The 16,171-nt window shown below is 37.2% G+C and overlaps 1 protein-coding gene across 3 annotated transcripts in view; it reads left to right on the forward strand.

Annotated features, from left to right (window-relative positions):
* Window positions 1-16,171, forward strand: part of kcnh2b (potassium voltage-gated channel, subfamily H (eag-related), member 2b) — a 273,796-nt gene that overhangs the window by 245,397 nt on the left and 12,228 nt on the right. For all 3 annotated transcript variants that reach the window (XM_015354320.2, XM_006634218.3, XM_015354322.2), the window contains 4 exons: window positions 3,022-3,447; window positions 8,148-8,550; window positions 12,463-12,662; window positions 13,966-14,218. In XM_015354320.2, the coding sequence (XP_015209806.1) occupies window positions 3,022-3,447; window positions 8,148-8,550; window positions 12,463-12,662; window positions 13,966-14,218 (1,282 nt within the window). The remainder of the gene's footprint in view (window positions 1-3,021; window positions 3,448-8,147; window positions 8,551-12,462; window positions 12,663-13,965; window positions 14,219-16,171) is intronic.

Raw genomic sequence — 16,171 nt, forward strand, 5'->3', positions numbered from 1 at the left:
ACTAAGCATTGCTCCAGTAAATTCCTCCTGTACAAATGAATACAGTCAGAAAAATACTAATGATCCTCTTGTTCGGGTCAATTGTTTCAATAAATGATACACTTAATGGAGGGAAGACATCCTGGTGTATAATTTCTTGGTTTAGTCTTGTCACCGTTTTTATGATTGGATGCTACATTATCAGTTCTCCAGTCAGTGTGTATTACCCATGTACTGAGTAATTGTTGAAAGAATTCTGTTAATCGAAATACCATCTCTTGTTTACTTACATACAATTGATAGAATGGAGGAGGTAGAATCTGGAGAAAAACTGCAAGAGAAGTAAGCAGAGACATAAAGTGATCACAAGGGACAAGCAGAATTTCAAAGGATCAGATAATTAAATACTTGTACTTAAAGTTCGGGGGTATTAGGGATAAACTGCAATAAACAGAAGCTATGGCCTTAACATGGGACTATGTACAGTAAATGGAATGACAGAGACATAACTCAAAGAGACATTGAAGAATACAACAATAGTGGGTACACAGTATACACAGGCAAAAGAAAAGATGTAAGAAGCAGTGGTGTAGCACTACATTAAAAAGGCATGGATGCTTAGCCGGATAAAATAAGTTTTCTATGCTCTTGTTGGGTTAGACTGAGAAAAACGTCATAATCCAGTAGAATTAGTATGTCACCCTTAAATCATAACCTGAAAAGACTTTCACTAATTTAAGTGAAAAAAACTCAACCAATTTGTGATTTCTGAAAATGCTCTAACCCAGATGTCCGCAAGCATTCTCACTTATATGCACAATACATGTAGATTTCAACAATGTGTTAAACGATATCTGTACTGTATACCTATTTACAGTAAATGCTTCTGTTACTGGATGGCATAAGAGGCCCTTCTTTGCCTATTTGTCTTGAAAAAACTGCATATTATTGAAATTATTAACTGTGCAATTATTTCCTGGATAAATAATTGCTTTGAAAAAATGACTAGAGGAGCTTATAAGGTTCATAATAAAGAAAGAAGGCAGGATTAATGGATTCTCATCTATAACCTATTCTTTTTCTGATGAAAGAATAAAAATATGTGATCTTTGTTTTGTCTTTACTTTTCTCAGACTGAATAGTTTTTTGCCTATACCCTGAAGCATGTGTTGTACAGTATGTGATACAATTCTGAAAATGGTCTTTTACAAGACCCCATTTATCATTAAATAGACAATAAACAATTCCCATGAGATTTCTTTCTGTTACTTTCTCTCAAGAGGCGTGCATATTTCTGCATTATTCACAATTGCAATGTAGGATGCAAAACACTGAACTAGAAAAAAATAAAATGCGTATGAGATGCTAGGAATTATGTATTAAGTAAGAAGTAAAGGTTAATTCCACACTGTAAAATAGAAAGGAGTAATAAGGCTAATAAACTACAGCGTTGTTTTTCTCCTTTCTATTTTTCATTGTTAAATTAACCTTTACTTATTCCTATGCAGCTAATGCACACTGATGCAGCCCCTCACTCAAACATTATGTCTTAAGTAGCCAATAAATCTTCTACTGTACTATATAATTACTTTAGTTATATATGAATTACTGCCCAAGAATATTTTATACAGTTCAAATAGGTTAATTGATGCAAAATCCAAAACAAATATGTACAGTCAATGCAAAACAACCAGTATACATTTTAAATACTTTTCAAATAAGTTTTAAATGAAATCATGGCACATACAAGTAAGTCACTGGATAAGAGCAGTACAGTACATAGTCATGTACACCAATAGATGAGTAGCTCTTTCTCACATACTGTACATAATTTTCTTTAAATTATAATTGGTGACATGATAGAAAAGTTTATTGTCGGAGTTATATTGTTCCTAAGAATAACAAAATACTCAGCTCATGTTATGCAATTTTATAAAAGTGTCCAGTTTAGCCAAGAGAGTGCTCAACTCACCAACACCAACAACAGAAGGTACAGTAACTGTGCAGCTTTGGAAGAGAGGTGAAATATCCCACAACAGACTGTGTCTAGATTTATCTGAGGATTGTGTTAAACGCTCAGTGAGTATATAAGTGAGACTGTGTATTTATTTTTTGTTTTTACAGTGTGTCACATTTCATACTGAAAACAGGTTGTGGGAGTCTGGCACAAGCTACTCTGCCATTTTCCTGGCTTATTTCAAGAAACAACTGGATGAGATCTTTAGATCAATTAGCTGCTAACTACCAAACACCCTAGATGGGCCTCTTCTCTTATCTAACTGTCCATAACTTGTTATACTTTTTCTGTACTTTGATCCCATTTCCTTTCATTTGATTTTTTGAATATGTGTTTTAATGATTTAAACCTGAGTGTTGCTTACAGATATAAATGTGTTTCAAATGTAGATTTTGCAAAGATGACAGCTTGTTTGTTGAGTACTGTATTCAGAGTACTTTGGCATACTTTCTTATTAACGTTAACTTGTGAATCAAAAATCAAAAATTTCTAAGCAATGCGCAATGAAAAATTGAATGAAATGTCAACTGAGAGATTAAACTATATCATAAATATAATACTAGTTTATGGGAAAGGTGACAAGTTACTTGACAGCCAGCATTTAGAAATGGTGGTGCTGAGCAGAATCTTTAATAACACCTAAGATGAAGAATTTGGCATAGATTTTAGCTGAAGAATGTTAAATATCCTTTTCATATGTTGTTTGAAAAGTTTTAAAAATGACTTATTGGCTTTACTGTATATTGTGGAATTTCACAATATAATTTCACAAAAAATTCAATACAGTTTGTGCAATATATGCAATCTAAAGTTAAATGAGTGTATGAACTTTAGACATAGAGCACATTTTGAACCTCTCACCATACATTTTATCTTAGCGTCACGATATTTCACTTGGTTACTTGGTCTTGTGAACCCCTGTTTTTTCTGTCTTCTAGTGTTTTATTCCAATTGCTCATCTCATCCACGTGTTTAATTGCTGTTTTGGCAGCACAAGCCTGACGCCAGGTTTCACTGTTTTACAGGTCTTATCATTAGGTGCCGATGTCCTTCCAGAGTACAAGCTCCAGGCTCCTCGGATCCACAAATGGACAATTTTACATTACAGCCCCTTCAAGGCAGTGTGGGATTGGTTGATCCTGCTGCTGGTCATTTACACAGCCATCTTCACACCCTACTCCGCCGCTTTCTTGCTCAATGACCAAGAGGATGCAGCGCAAAACGATTGTGCCTACTCCTGCAACCCACTCAACGTGGTGGACCTTATTGTGGACATCATGTTTATCATCGATATCATCATCAACTTCCGTACCACCTATGTCAACACCAACGATGAGGTAGTGAGCCACCCAGGACGCATTGCCGTCCACTACTTCAAGGGCTGGTTCCTAATTGACATGGTGGCTGCCATCCCCTTCGACCTGCTCATCTTCAGGTCCGGCTCAGAGGAGGTGAGGATCTTCATTGTGCACAATGACAGCTTGAAAGGATCCATCCCAGTCACCAATATGTCTAGAGTTCTGTTAATAAGGATAATAATAAACATAATAATAATAAATTCCTCCATTACACTTATCAGCTACATTCAAAGCACTTTACAGGTAACGGGGACTCCCCTCCACCACCAATGTGCTGCACACATCAGCTCTCAGTGTGGAGGAGAAAGAACAATGATCCCAATTTATAGATGGGGATCATTAGGAGGCAGTGATTGATAAAGGCGAGGGGGAAATTTGGCTGGACATCGGGATTACACCCCTACTCTGGACCTCATTTTCATGTCTCATTCAAAGGACGGCCCCTTTTTTTTACAGTATAATGTCCCCATCACTTTACTGGGTCATTAGGACACACACAGACCACAGGGTGAGCACTCCCTACTGGTCCCAATAACACCTCTTCCAGCAGCAACCTAGTACAACTAGGATAATTAAAAATCATTAAATAAGAATAAGATAAAAAATAATTAAATATAATGAAAATTACATTTTAAATAATATTATATTGATAATTAATCAGGAATATGTAAAACTAGGGCACAATTTTGAACTACCATCAGGGACACAGCATACAGTAATTTGCTTAATTCTTTTTGTGCTTTACTCACTGGAGATACTGTTCAAATATAAAAAAACAAATCATATCTTGCAGTTAAAGTACTTTTTTGTTTTTATTTAAATTAAACCTTAAACATCTTAAAGCTACTGTATTTAATCAAAAGTAATACTTTTGATGAAAAAACATGTGACTTGAGGAAAGGCTGAAAGAGTGTAAAAAAATAGGCGTATACACCTGGAAGGAATGAATGTGATCTTCTGATAATATGAGAGAAAAGAGGGAGTTAATTGTTTTTCTTCAAGGAGCTACATGTGATCATGTAATATTCAAAGGGATGGTGTGCAGGAGATGAAAGAGAAAGAAAGAAGGGTGAAAGAAAGAAGACTAGCTTCTGCACACATATTCAGGGATCTCTTGTCACATCTGTCCATGGGTGCTGCATTCACTGTACCGAGTACTGACACATCTGTTCTTGGCAAAGGCAAACTCTTCTGTTGTGCTCTAAAATACTTACACGTCAGTGACTTATCTCACCATCTGGTGCTGAAATGATGGACCTCTGGCCTCACAAGATTATTTAATAACAGCAGCACTTTAACAAATGTACAGTACCTGTGCCTCCAAGGCGACACATACAGTACTGTATGTTTCCACAATCAAGCTTTGATTTTACAGTCCCAGATGAGACGTTCCTCACAATCCTAATGTGATTCTTTTAATCCGAACAGAATTCCCTTGGCAAACCACTGCATCTCTACTTTCTCGAATTAGTGCTGCTCCATATGAAGAGTTATTTAAAAAACATGGTATGAAATAGACTTACAGAGATTTTGAAGAAAAATAACATTTGCTCTTTCTGTTAGCCATTGCATAATGTGGATTCTGGTTGTTTACTTTTGCTTCTTATTGAAACCAAATGAAATATAAAATTCGCTTTAGAAAATAAACTTCCAGCAATGGGGACATAAAACTCTGATTCAGCTCTTACTGTGGCCAACACTGGCGGGAAGGAACAAATCAAAATGATTGATAATAAAACATCCAAGTATTTAATACTAATGCATTTTCTAATTGCATTTTTGATCCTTTTACAAGTACTTGACTAAAACAAATCTAGTCCAACAGTACATTTTAATATTAAATCTGTTAGCAAGAAATACAACCTGACAAGAACTGACAAGTTTTGATTCATATTTACCCTAGGGTAACATCAGAACGGATGACACAGTTAATACTGCATCCTTGATTATGCAGTCATACACTAAATATATTGGAAGCAACACTATTAGAATAATGAGGTATTTTTAATCAATTTGAACACATCTGTATACAAATAAAGCAGTCCTTCCTAAGCAAAAGGCCAAAGCTACTGTACATCAGAGTGGCTAAATATGAAATGGCTGAATATAAAAGAGACCCTTGAATGATCTAGTCAAAGTCTTGATTTGAATCCTATCGAAAATCAGTGCATAGACTGGAGAACTGCTGTTAATAAGTGATCCATGAGTATCTTGAGAGGGTTTGAGCAAAACTGCTAATAAGAATGGGTACAAATTGCACATGTTGGTAAGAGTCTTAGCCACAAAAGACTTGTGGCTGTTAAAGATACTTCCACCAAATGTTGAGTTCACAGGTCTGAATATTTATGCAATCAACATTTCATTTTTTTCTCTAGTTGTTAGAGTCATTTGTTTTGCTTACATTTATCTTATGCTTCGTTCTCTTCAGTTTTAGGGTTTGGGATTTCAATCAAATATTAAGTTTATGTGCAGTATGCATCGTTTATGCAAAATGGGACACCAAAGAAAGGGTCTGACAACTCTTCCAAGGATCTTTATATAAATATATGATTTTATGTTATGGCTAGGAGCCCATGCAACAAGAAGCTTTCATAATATTAGATACTGTAGCTGGTTCAGGACATTAAATTGTGTATTGATGCATCATTTTCTGATATTTAATGGCTGTAGTTTATTTTTTAAATTCAAATGCAGGATTTGTGTAGGAGCTATACTGTATCATTTAGTACTTTGTTTTTCTTATGATTCTGGAATAGTACTTGTAATATTACATAGTTGCATAGTACTATTACATAGTACTATTGTAATATTACAATAGTACTGTAATTACAAGTGACACCTGAAGAAGGCTCCACGGCCGAAACGTTGTGTTCTCTTTCTTTTTTTCAGCATGGAATAAACCTATTATTTGTACTTGTAATATTACTGCCCTCTATGGACAGACCTTTTCAAACCCAGTTGTACTAAGGTCCATTATTACATTTTTGAAATACTTAAGTACACCTTTGTACTATACATTTCTTTGGCCTATGAATCTCAATAACTAATTGTCACTTAGAACTTACATATACCTTTAAATTGAGATAGTTATTCACAATGTAAATAAGAATATAATAGTCATAGCAGTCAACAGTCAGGCAGGAGAAGCATTTTTGCATTAGAAAATTAGAAAATATACAGTACTGTATACACAGGTTGCACAAAGCAGAATTAGTAGATGTGACAGCTCAGACATAAACGTAAGAGGTTTAGGAGGACAGTCATTTTTTAAGTGAAAAAGTATTTTTCTAGTAATGGTCAATTTGAAACCTCAAAATGTCTTGTCATTGTTACAGCTGTACCTTCTAAAGCTCTGCTTTTCTTCTTTGTGTTGTGGAAATGAATGACAATGTCTCATCTATCCTTCACCTCCCTAACAGAATTCTTTGTCTGCATATTATGGTTTTTCAAGGCTCTAAAGAGTTACTGACCTCAAACTTTACTTTTAAATAAATCTTGAACACATTCTAAAGTGAAAACATTTCAGAGAAATACTGCATCTTAAACTTTCCCCATGCCTTCTGCACATAAGTAAGCATGAATTCTTTGAGGTCTGTGACTATACAGTACATATTAGTGGTCCTAATAGATTTGGCAGCTTTACAATATACTTTACATTATTATTTACAATATCCTTTGAAGTGGCATAATGCCCAATAAGAGATCTGCTGACTCTGTTTAGAGGTAGGTTTGGAGCATAATTCAAAAAAAGGTGAAAAGTGGACTGAGTCCCGTGGTGCTCTCTCTGGCTTCATTTTGTTTTCTATAGAACAGGGGTTCCAAAAATATAGCCCAAGGGCTGACTCAAGTTCACCCAGTCCATTTGTTTAGGCTGTGTGGCAGTGGAAGAGCCACTCTATGGGATTTAATTCACACAGTGCCTGTGTGAATTAAATCCCATAGAGCAGGTGCCCTCGGAAATGTTATTGTAAGAGTATTTTCCTCACAGCACTCCTCTTGGTTCTCTACCTGCAATTACAGTGTTGTAGTCCCATAGTTTACCAACTCATGTGCATGAAAAATATCCATCCATTGTTTCTAATGGTCTCTTAACTAGACATTTTTTAAGGAAAATTAAATTCATTTTACTGCTGACTTATTCCAGGGGTCTAGAAATTTAGTAGTCACAAATTCTGAATTGCCAAAACATGAACAGTATTGTATGTTTGATATTTAGCCCATTTAGCTTACTATCAAGGTTAACAAGATAAAATGTGTAAAAATGTTATTGTTGAAATACTGGCACAGTGCAGCTAAGTTCAAGGTAAAGCAAATGTCCATTGACTGCTTACCTTTTTCAATAATTTCAAGCACTTCTTATAATATACTTATATTGTAACAGCCAGGGTAAATGCTTTCCCGAAGTATCTCAACAATATTATTTTTACAGGAGATTCAGGCAATGTGCAATAATCACAACTGTGACTTTTTAAACAAGTATGACTATTAATATGAGAATACAAGAAATATCTCTTACACAGAAGGAAATGAATGTATATTGCTAAATTGCCATCTAGTGAAGGCACGATGTCTGTTGATTGAATTTCATAGGGAAATATTTCAGTGTAAAAAACATGAGAAACACTGCAAATACTATATACAAACTAATACTAATACTAATACAAACTACTATATTTTTCCTTTGACTTGTCATGTGAAATGTATGACACCACTGCTTTGGAGATTGTGTAATTTATCATTTCTGAAACATAATGGAGCCTTGCTAATCCTCTTCCTGTACCCCCCTCTTCCAGACCACTACTCTGATTGGTTTGCTGAAGACAGCCCGCCTGCTGCGACTGGTACGTGTGGCGCGCAAGCTGGACCGCTATTCAGAGTATGGTGCAGCGGTATTATTCCTGCTCATGTGCACCTTTGCCCTCATTGCCCACTGGCTGGCCTGCATCTGGTATGCCATCGGCAAAGTGGAGCGCCACTATTCCAAAGCACCCCGAATTGGCTGGCTGGACTCACTGGGGGAACAGCTGGGCAAGCACTTCAATGACAGTGACCCAGGTTCTGGTCCCTCCATTAAGGACAAGTATGTGACTGCACTCTACTTCACCTTCAGTAGCCTAACCAGCGTGGGCTTTGGCAACGTTTCCCCCAACACCAACTCTGAGAAGATCTTTTCCATCTGTGTGATGCTCATTGGCTGTAAGTACATTCCCACACCACACCTATAAGCATTAGGTAGTCAACAACTGTGTGCTGATAAGGCTGCTAGCTACTGTGAGATTGAGAGGGAGAGGTAAAGTGGGGTATTCAATCTCTGATTCATTAGGTATAATATAAAAGATTATACATCTACAATATGAAGATGTAGACTGGTGAAGTTGGAGTTGATTGCTGAAGAACTTTCTTTTGGATTAGTTGATAATAGGTTATTGCCAATCTCTGTCCCTGAAAAGGGCAAGAGTTTTATAATTAAGATTAATGAGCAAACTGGATTCTGAGAGCCACCAGATATCTCGCCACTGCCTGCTCAGCCACTGATGGATCCAGGAAAGGATTTATTCCACATAGCTTGACATTCAATAGTGGAAAAGACTCCTAACGTGATTAAATCGCATGCAACAATGAACTCTCTGAAGCTTAAAGAGATTAATCACTTCCATTTACCTTCTTTATCAGAGGATTTCTTTTTTTTCCAGAGCCAAGAATTTTAACAGCTGACAACAGTTCCTTTTGCACTCTCACTGTTCTTATCCTGTTAATATTCTACATGCACAGTATATAATTTAGCTACATGGACTTTGCTGATCACTTCACCATCTTGTGACCCCACTGAGAGAGTTTTGCGAGAGTTCACTGACACAGTTCGGTGTTCCTAATTCATGCTGCTCCTTACAGTACATCATGAAGTGTATCCAGTTTTCCATTCTGCCCGTCTCCTTACTTTTATCTCTGTTGGTCTACCTATACTGCCTTTCATCATTCCAGTTTTTTTCTGTTTCATGTTAAAGCTTCCCTTGAATCTCTCGAGTCATTCATCTTTCACCACAAGCTCTCTTTGCCTCTATTGCCCTCTCAGTCCCTTAGATGTAGCCTGTTGCCCACTCTGTCTTGTTTTTCTTCCTGTCATTGTCATTTTAATTTATGGCACTCATCTTAATTCATCTTAATTCTCTTAAAATTAACTCCCATCTCTCTTCTTCATGGTTAGTCTGCTTTGAAGTTATCAAAGAGTAGCCTGCACTATAGATCACCACACCACAGAAGATCTCAAACTTGAACATTCATCCTTCCATGACAGCCAATTATCATGCAACCTTGAAACTTTACAGATAGAGCACTTCTTTGAAAGAATCGTTTCAGAGTTTTAGAGTCTTGGCCTTAAAACATGAGCAGCCTTGTTAGGCAGAATTATACAATTACTCCACAGCATGGCATTTTACCAGGTAATTCAAGATCAAGTGAGAGTTTACTTTACACAATGGGTTGTACAGGTATGTTACAAGCTACCCAGGTGTGTGGACTATAAAACATTAGAAATCAATGAAGTGCAATGCCTTATTTGAATTTTTCCTTTTGTGTTTTATGAGATCATTCTCACAACCTAATCATTCTAATAGACTGGCTAATATAGGTTACTGTATACAGGTATATGATATAATTGATTGTTGCTTTCCCAGGAAAGAAGCCTTTGAAACATTGCATATTTCTATAACAGGATCCTGCAGCATCAAGCACTTTTGTAAAGATTTCACACACTAGGATGTTATCATACATATTATAAACATGCCTAAAACATATATTATATCAAAAAGTTTGTGTCAATCTTGTTTTCAATCAAGCAGCATTGATTGTAATATCAGATAACTTTAAATGCCCTTGATTTGTGAAATCATGATACGTTTTATAATGACACATTTTAAGGCGGTTTATATATATATTTCTTTATACTGTAAATGCAGAATTATTCATACATGTGCATTCCCAGAGCTACTCCTGAACGCTATATATAATTTGAGAAATCTGGGAAATCCCTATATTATTGTATTGCAATGCAATTCTGACACCTTCTGGATTTAAAATGTAAATTGTAAAAGTATTGCATAAATCAAAAGGGGGCAGCTCCTTAATCTGGCTATTTTTACTCTGCATACTAGTTTCTCTTTTTTAGTCTCAGGTTTTTTGATTATCTTGGAATTTACTTCAGTCTTATCACACAGTCTTTTTGTTACTGTTAACTAGCTTTCATTTTTACGCTGACGATACTCAAATATACATCCATACCAAACCTGACACTGATGTGGCTGTATTCTATCTAATTGCATCTCTGACATAAAAATTTGGATGACTCAAAACTTCCTTCATCTTAACTGTGACAAGACTGAAGTCATGTTTATTGGTACCCCCCATCAACTTCGTAAAGCCAGTCCTGTAACCCTATCTGTAGATGGCTCTGTACTTGAGCTTCAATCAAAATTGAAAAACCTTGGGGTTATATTCGATTTTGGCTTTACATTCGACCCACATGTACAGCATACTGTCAAAACATCTTTTTTTTCACCTTAGAAATATCGCAAGACTACGCCCTATGCTATCATTAACTGTGGCTGAAAAGCTGAACAACATGTTTGTATTCTCTCAAATTGACTACTGCAATGCTCTACTCGCTGGGGTATCTAAATCTACTCTAAACAAACTGCAGTATGTCCAAAATTCAGCAGCCAGAATCCTGACCAGGTCTAGTGCAAGTGTTCACATTACTCCTATCCTGAAGTCCTTGCACTGGCTTCCGGTCAAATTCCGCGTAGACTTTAAAATCCTCATGCTCATCTATAAGGCTCTACATGGCTTGGCACCTCAATACCTTTCTGAACTATTATCGCCCTACTCCCCACCTCGAAACCTCCGCTCTTCAAATTCTGCCCTCCTTACTGTCCCCCAAGCCCGTCTACATTGCATGGACGACAGGGCCTTCTCCTGATATGCCCCCAAGCTCTGGAACTCTTTGCCCAAGGATATCAGAGAGTCACCTTCTCTAAACTCCTTCAAATCCAGACTCAAAACCTTCTTCTTCAGAAAAGCCTTTACTTAACTGGTTCCATTCTTCACCACTCTGCTCTTCTTAGTACCACCTTCCGTGGTCTCCTCTATTGTTATTGTTGTATTGCTGTAATTGTAATTGTGTCTTATCTGTGTATTCTTCTTATTTATTGTTGTAGTCTTCTTATTTATTGTTATTGTCATCCTGTAAAGCACTTTGAGAATCCACCTTTAAAGGCGCTATATAAAATAATGTTTATTATTATTATTAACTAAACCAATGAGCATTGTGAATACCACAACACAGAGCATTAGCTTCATGCCAGATTCTACCCTTAAATGCATGGCATCATGTTATTACTAGTGATTTTGTGCCATTGGAAAAAAGTAAGCAAATATTCAGTTATGAAAAATACTTCCCTCAATTTATTATTTTTGGTAATATGCTAGAATTTATTGACTGCTAACACAGTCAAAAGTGTGACATACTGTACTGTATCTTAAAGTATGTACAGTACCTCATATCAGACCTGAATTAATATTTATTCATTTATTTCTATGATTACAGGATTCTTCTTTTTTATTTCAAACACTCAAATAGCACACAACTAAATAAAAAAGTTTTTTTGTTCCTGAATTTTTTTTTTATCTAAGTGACAGTAATAGACAATGTTGTGTTTGTGGTTAGCATTGCTACGTAGATTTGGGATCCTGGATTCAATTCATGGAGTGCTATCTGTATGGAATCTGTATATTCTCCCAGTGTTTGTCTAGATATTCTCCCAATATTCTGGTTTCCTCCCACAGTCCAAAGACATGCTGGTATACTAGGAAAACTGTCCCTTGTATGAGTGTGGCTATGTCTGTGCTTGCCCTGTTTTGGAATGTCCATTGCATATCCCACTTGTGCCTATTGCTTGCCAGGATAGTCTCCAGCTCCACCACAGCCCTGTACTGGAGAAAGTGGTCAGAAAATGGATGCATGGATGGAATAAATAATATGAGAATGGAAAAGAAAGTAGCATGTGGTGGCAGGTATTGTCTTTACCAATCACTCCTTTTGCCTCTCACCAGCTTTGATGTATGCCAGCATTTTTGGGAATGTCTCTGCAATTATCCAGCGTCTGTATTCGGGCACGGCACGATATCACACTCAGATGCTGAGGGTCCGTGAGTTCATCCGGTTTCACCAGATCCCCAACCCCCTGCGGCAGCGCCTGGAGGAATATTTCCAGCATGCCTGGTCCTATACCAATGGCATCGACATGAATGCGGTGAGAATGTCAGCACATTAAATCACTCAGTTGCAGAACATGGTCAGAAAATAAATGATATATCTATTTATCAAGTTATTTCCTACGTAACATGCTCAGGAGTTCAGTACTCAGTATGATTGGTTAATTCTGAATGACCTTGTTTATGGTATAACTTATTGTACTATGTTGCACTATAAACATTCTTATATACATTTACAATGCTTGTCAAAATTCTGTACATGCTACAATATATACAGAAGAACTAGTGCAGAAAAATATTTCTTTTTCTTCACTATAATCTTTTCTATTCAACTCTGATCAAAAAAGTACTGGAGGCTTTGATAAAGTTGACAGTGCTTATTTGTACTTTTCATGATAACCTCTGCAGTTGGACAGTTCTATTGTGTGAGGTCTCATATATCAACTTAGAATACTTTCCATATCACAGTACCTCCTTTCCAGATGTGATTGGTGATTGGAAATGTGTTCCCAAGGTAGGAGTGCCATCTACTGGCCTCTCAAAAGTACTTCCAGTAGCACCTGAATTTCCTCTGATGTTTCACAATGAGCATACCAGGCATGTTCCTAGTATTATTCTGATAACTACAGTTTCTTATATTCTCATACTTGAATATTATATCACTGTTTGGTATTTAAAAAGGTTTCTAGGAGCAACCCTAACAAGCAAACGTTAATTCAGATTAACATTTGCTACTCTTCTTCTGCAGTTCATGATGAAGTAAAATCTTCCTCTTTTGCACCTTTTCTTAAAACAATCTAAAAAATGTTTTGTTTGACAGGGCATTCTGAGTAGCGCAAAAGAAAAGAATACTTACCCCAATGCATGTTGAGCTCTTTGATCACCGGTTCAATCCTGGATTGTCAAAAGTCTGGAAATGCCTTTTACAGAAGAGCTAGGCCAGAAAATCACGAGGCAACTGTAATTGGGATTCCCCAAATAAGGGACAAATTTGCAGTGACTTCAAGAGTAGAGTAGAATTATTTGGTCAGGGTTCTGTCAGCTCTTAGCAATGGAGAACGTGCAGGAATGTGGTGCTGTTGGCGAGGCATGTGCCTCCTCCAGTCAGCCCTGAACCTCCAGTATGGGGGTAGTGTCTGTGACATGAGTTAAAAGATGAGTAGCACAACAGTTGGCAGGTAGGAGAACTGTCTGTCTGAGGTCAAAGGACTGGCAGATGCAAGAAAAGATGTGAAAAACACACAGCTGGTGGTTCCAAAATAAGGATGTTATTCAAAAAATAATTTGAGATTTTAATCATAATTTTAAATGTATGTTTTACCTTCTTTATTTCCTTGTCAGGTCCTAAAAGGTTTCCCAGAATGCCTACAGGCCGACATCTGCCTGCACCTGAACCGCAGCCTCCTGCAGAACTGTAAGGCCTTCAAAGGCGCCACGAAGGGGTGCCTGCGGGCCCTGGCCATGAAGTTCAAGACCACGCACGCGCCTCCCGGGGACACACTCGTGCACGCGGGTGACGTCCTCACCGCCCTCTACTTCATCTCTCGCGGCTCCATCGAGATCCTGCGGGGGGACGTGGTGGTGGCCATCCTTGGTAATTCATCGAGTTGAAGAAATATTTCCGCTTCCCCTTGAAAGACAGTCAGAACTCCATTTTAGAAGTTAAAAGAAGTATTTATTTCACGCACATGGGAGCGAAACAGTGTATTTTACTCAAAGCAATTAAACTAGAACAATCTTTTATTATTTTTCTATCACACTTCCACGTGCTTATCAAATTGGTAGCATTCCAAGATTACACTCACCTTCCTCTTCCGTATTTGCCAAATATAACACCTTTTAATTACAGTAGTTACTTAGTTTTGTAGCATTCCTACATTCCTATACTATACTGTACATTCCTACAGTATAGTATAGAATAATCATATAGAATATAGTAGCATAGAATAGTATAGAATTATATAGTAGTACTGTATAGCATAACATAGTAACTTTAGTGACCAGCAAACCAGTATTCCAGTTCAAAACAGTTCTCTATTTACATCCTATAAAATACTGGAGTGTCAGCCGAAAAGTATCTACAAATCTCACAACGACTCTCTCAACAATTTTCAGATTGATACACCTGAGTATAGCGTATGCCTTGACCTGTAGCACAATGAAGTTTAGACTTTTTAAAAATCGTCCAACATTTCATGTACGTCAACTCATTTGTGTCTAGATGGGTACTTGAGTGAACGATTTGCATTGTGTGCCTGTTACTAGAAACAACCACAAGGGCAACGAAAGGGAATACATAAAAATGACAATTTAAAGTATGGTTGTGTTTCTGTATACTGCTTGCATTCTACTTATCAAAGCAGCCACAGTATTATATTGGTTATTTTATTTTCATTTTTTAATTTTAATTTTAATTTATCTTGGATGTGCCATGTTTACTTTTTTTGGTTGAATTTGTGTTTTTATGCACAACCAGTGTTGTGCTTCTTATGATGTCCCATTTATTAACAAGAGTAATACACACTTTTCCTTTGAACATATGGAGTAGGTTGTGTACAGAATAAATATTACTTGCTCCATGTTGTTAATTGTTGCAAGATTTAAAGCCAGCAGCCATATCACCCTGCAACTCACAACTGAACTCACAAACCACTGAAGCTCAGCAGGTGTGAGCCTGGTCAGAACCTGGATGGGAGACTTCCTGGGAAAAACTAAGGTTGCTGCTGGAAGTGGTGTTAGTGGGGCCAGCAGGGGGCGCTCACCCTGCAGTCCATGTGGGTCCTAATGCCCCAGTATAGTGATGGGAACACTATACTGTAAACAGGTTCCGTCCTTCAGATGAGATGTAAAACCGAGGTCCTGACTCTCTGTGGTCATTAAAAATTCCAGGACGTTTCTCGGAAAGAGTAGGGGTGTAACCCTGGCGTCCTGGCTAAATTTTCCATTGGCCCTTATCAATCATGGTCTCCTAATAATCCCCCTCTATGAATTGGCTTCATTACTCTGCTCTCCTCCCCACTGATAGCTGATGTGTGGTGAGTGTTCTGGCTGCCATCGCATCATCCAGGTGGATGCTGCACATTGGTGGAGGGGAGTCCCCATTACATGTAAAGCGCTTTGAGTGGAGTGTCCAGAAAAGTCCTCTATAAGTATAAGCAATTACTATTATTATTATTATTATTACTATTATTACTATTATTATTAAAGCAACAAAAGGAGAAAACAGCAAGACACTGGATATAGAATTGGATGGCTTCTTCTGAAGTTTTAAAATATATAAAGGATTAACATTTCCCATACCATATAATCCATTAAATCTGAGCATTCCAAATAATGGGTAAAAAAATTCCAGTGAAAAAAAAACTTTCTTCAAACACATAGCATTGTACAGTCATTGCAAATTCTAGAACTGTTGGAATTGTGCAAAAAGTAACAAGGTTTTCCACTTAAAAACAGGTGTTAATTCAGTCCTGGGTATAATTCCATCTTGGGGCACTTGTCTGTTTGGAACTTTCATGTTCTCCATGGGATTTTGCCAGGTGATCCA

The sequence above is a fragment of the Lepisosteus oculatus genome, chromosome 6 (genome assembly GCF_040954835.1).
Source record: "Lepisosteus oculatus isolate fLepOcu1 chromosome 6, fLepOcu1.hap2, whole genome shotgun sequence".
In the NCBI taxonomy this organism is placed as follows: domain Eukaryota; kingdom Metazoa; phylum Chordata; class Actinopteri; order Semionotiformes; family Lepisosteidae; genus Lepisosteus; species Lepisosteus oculatus.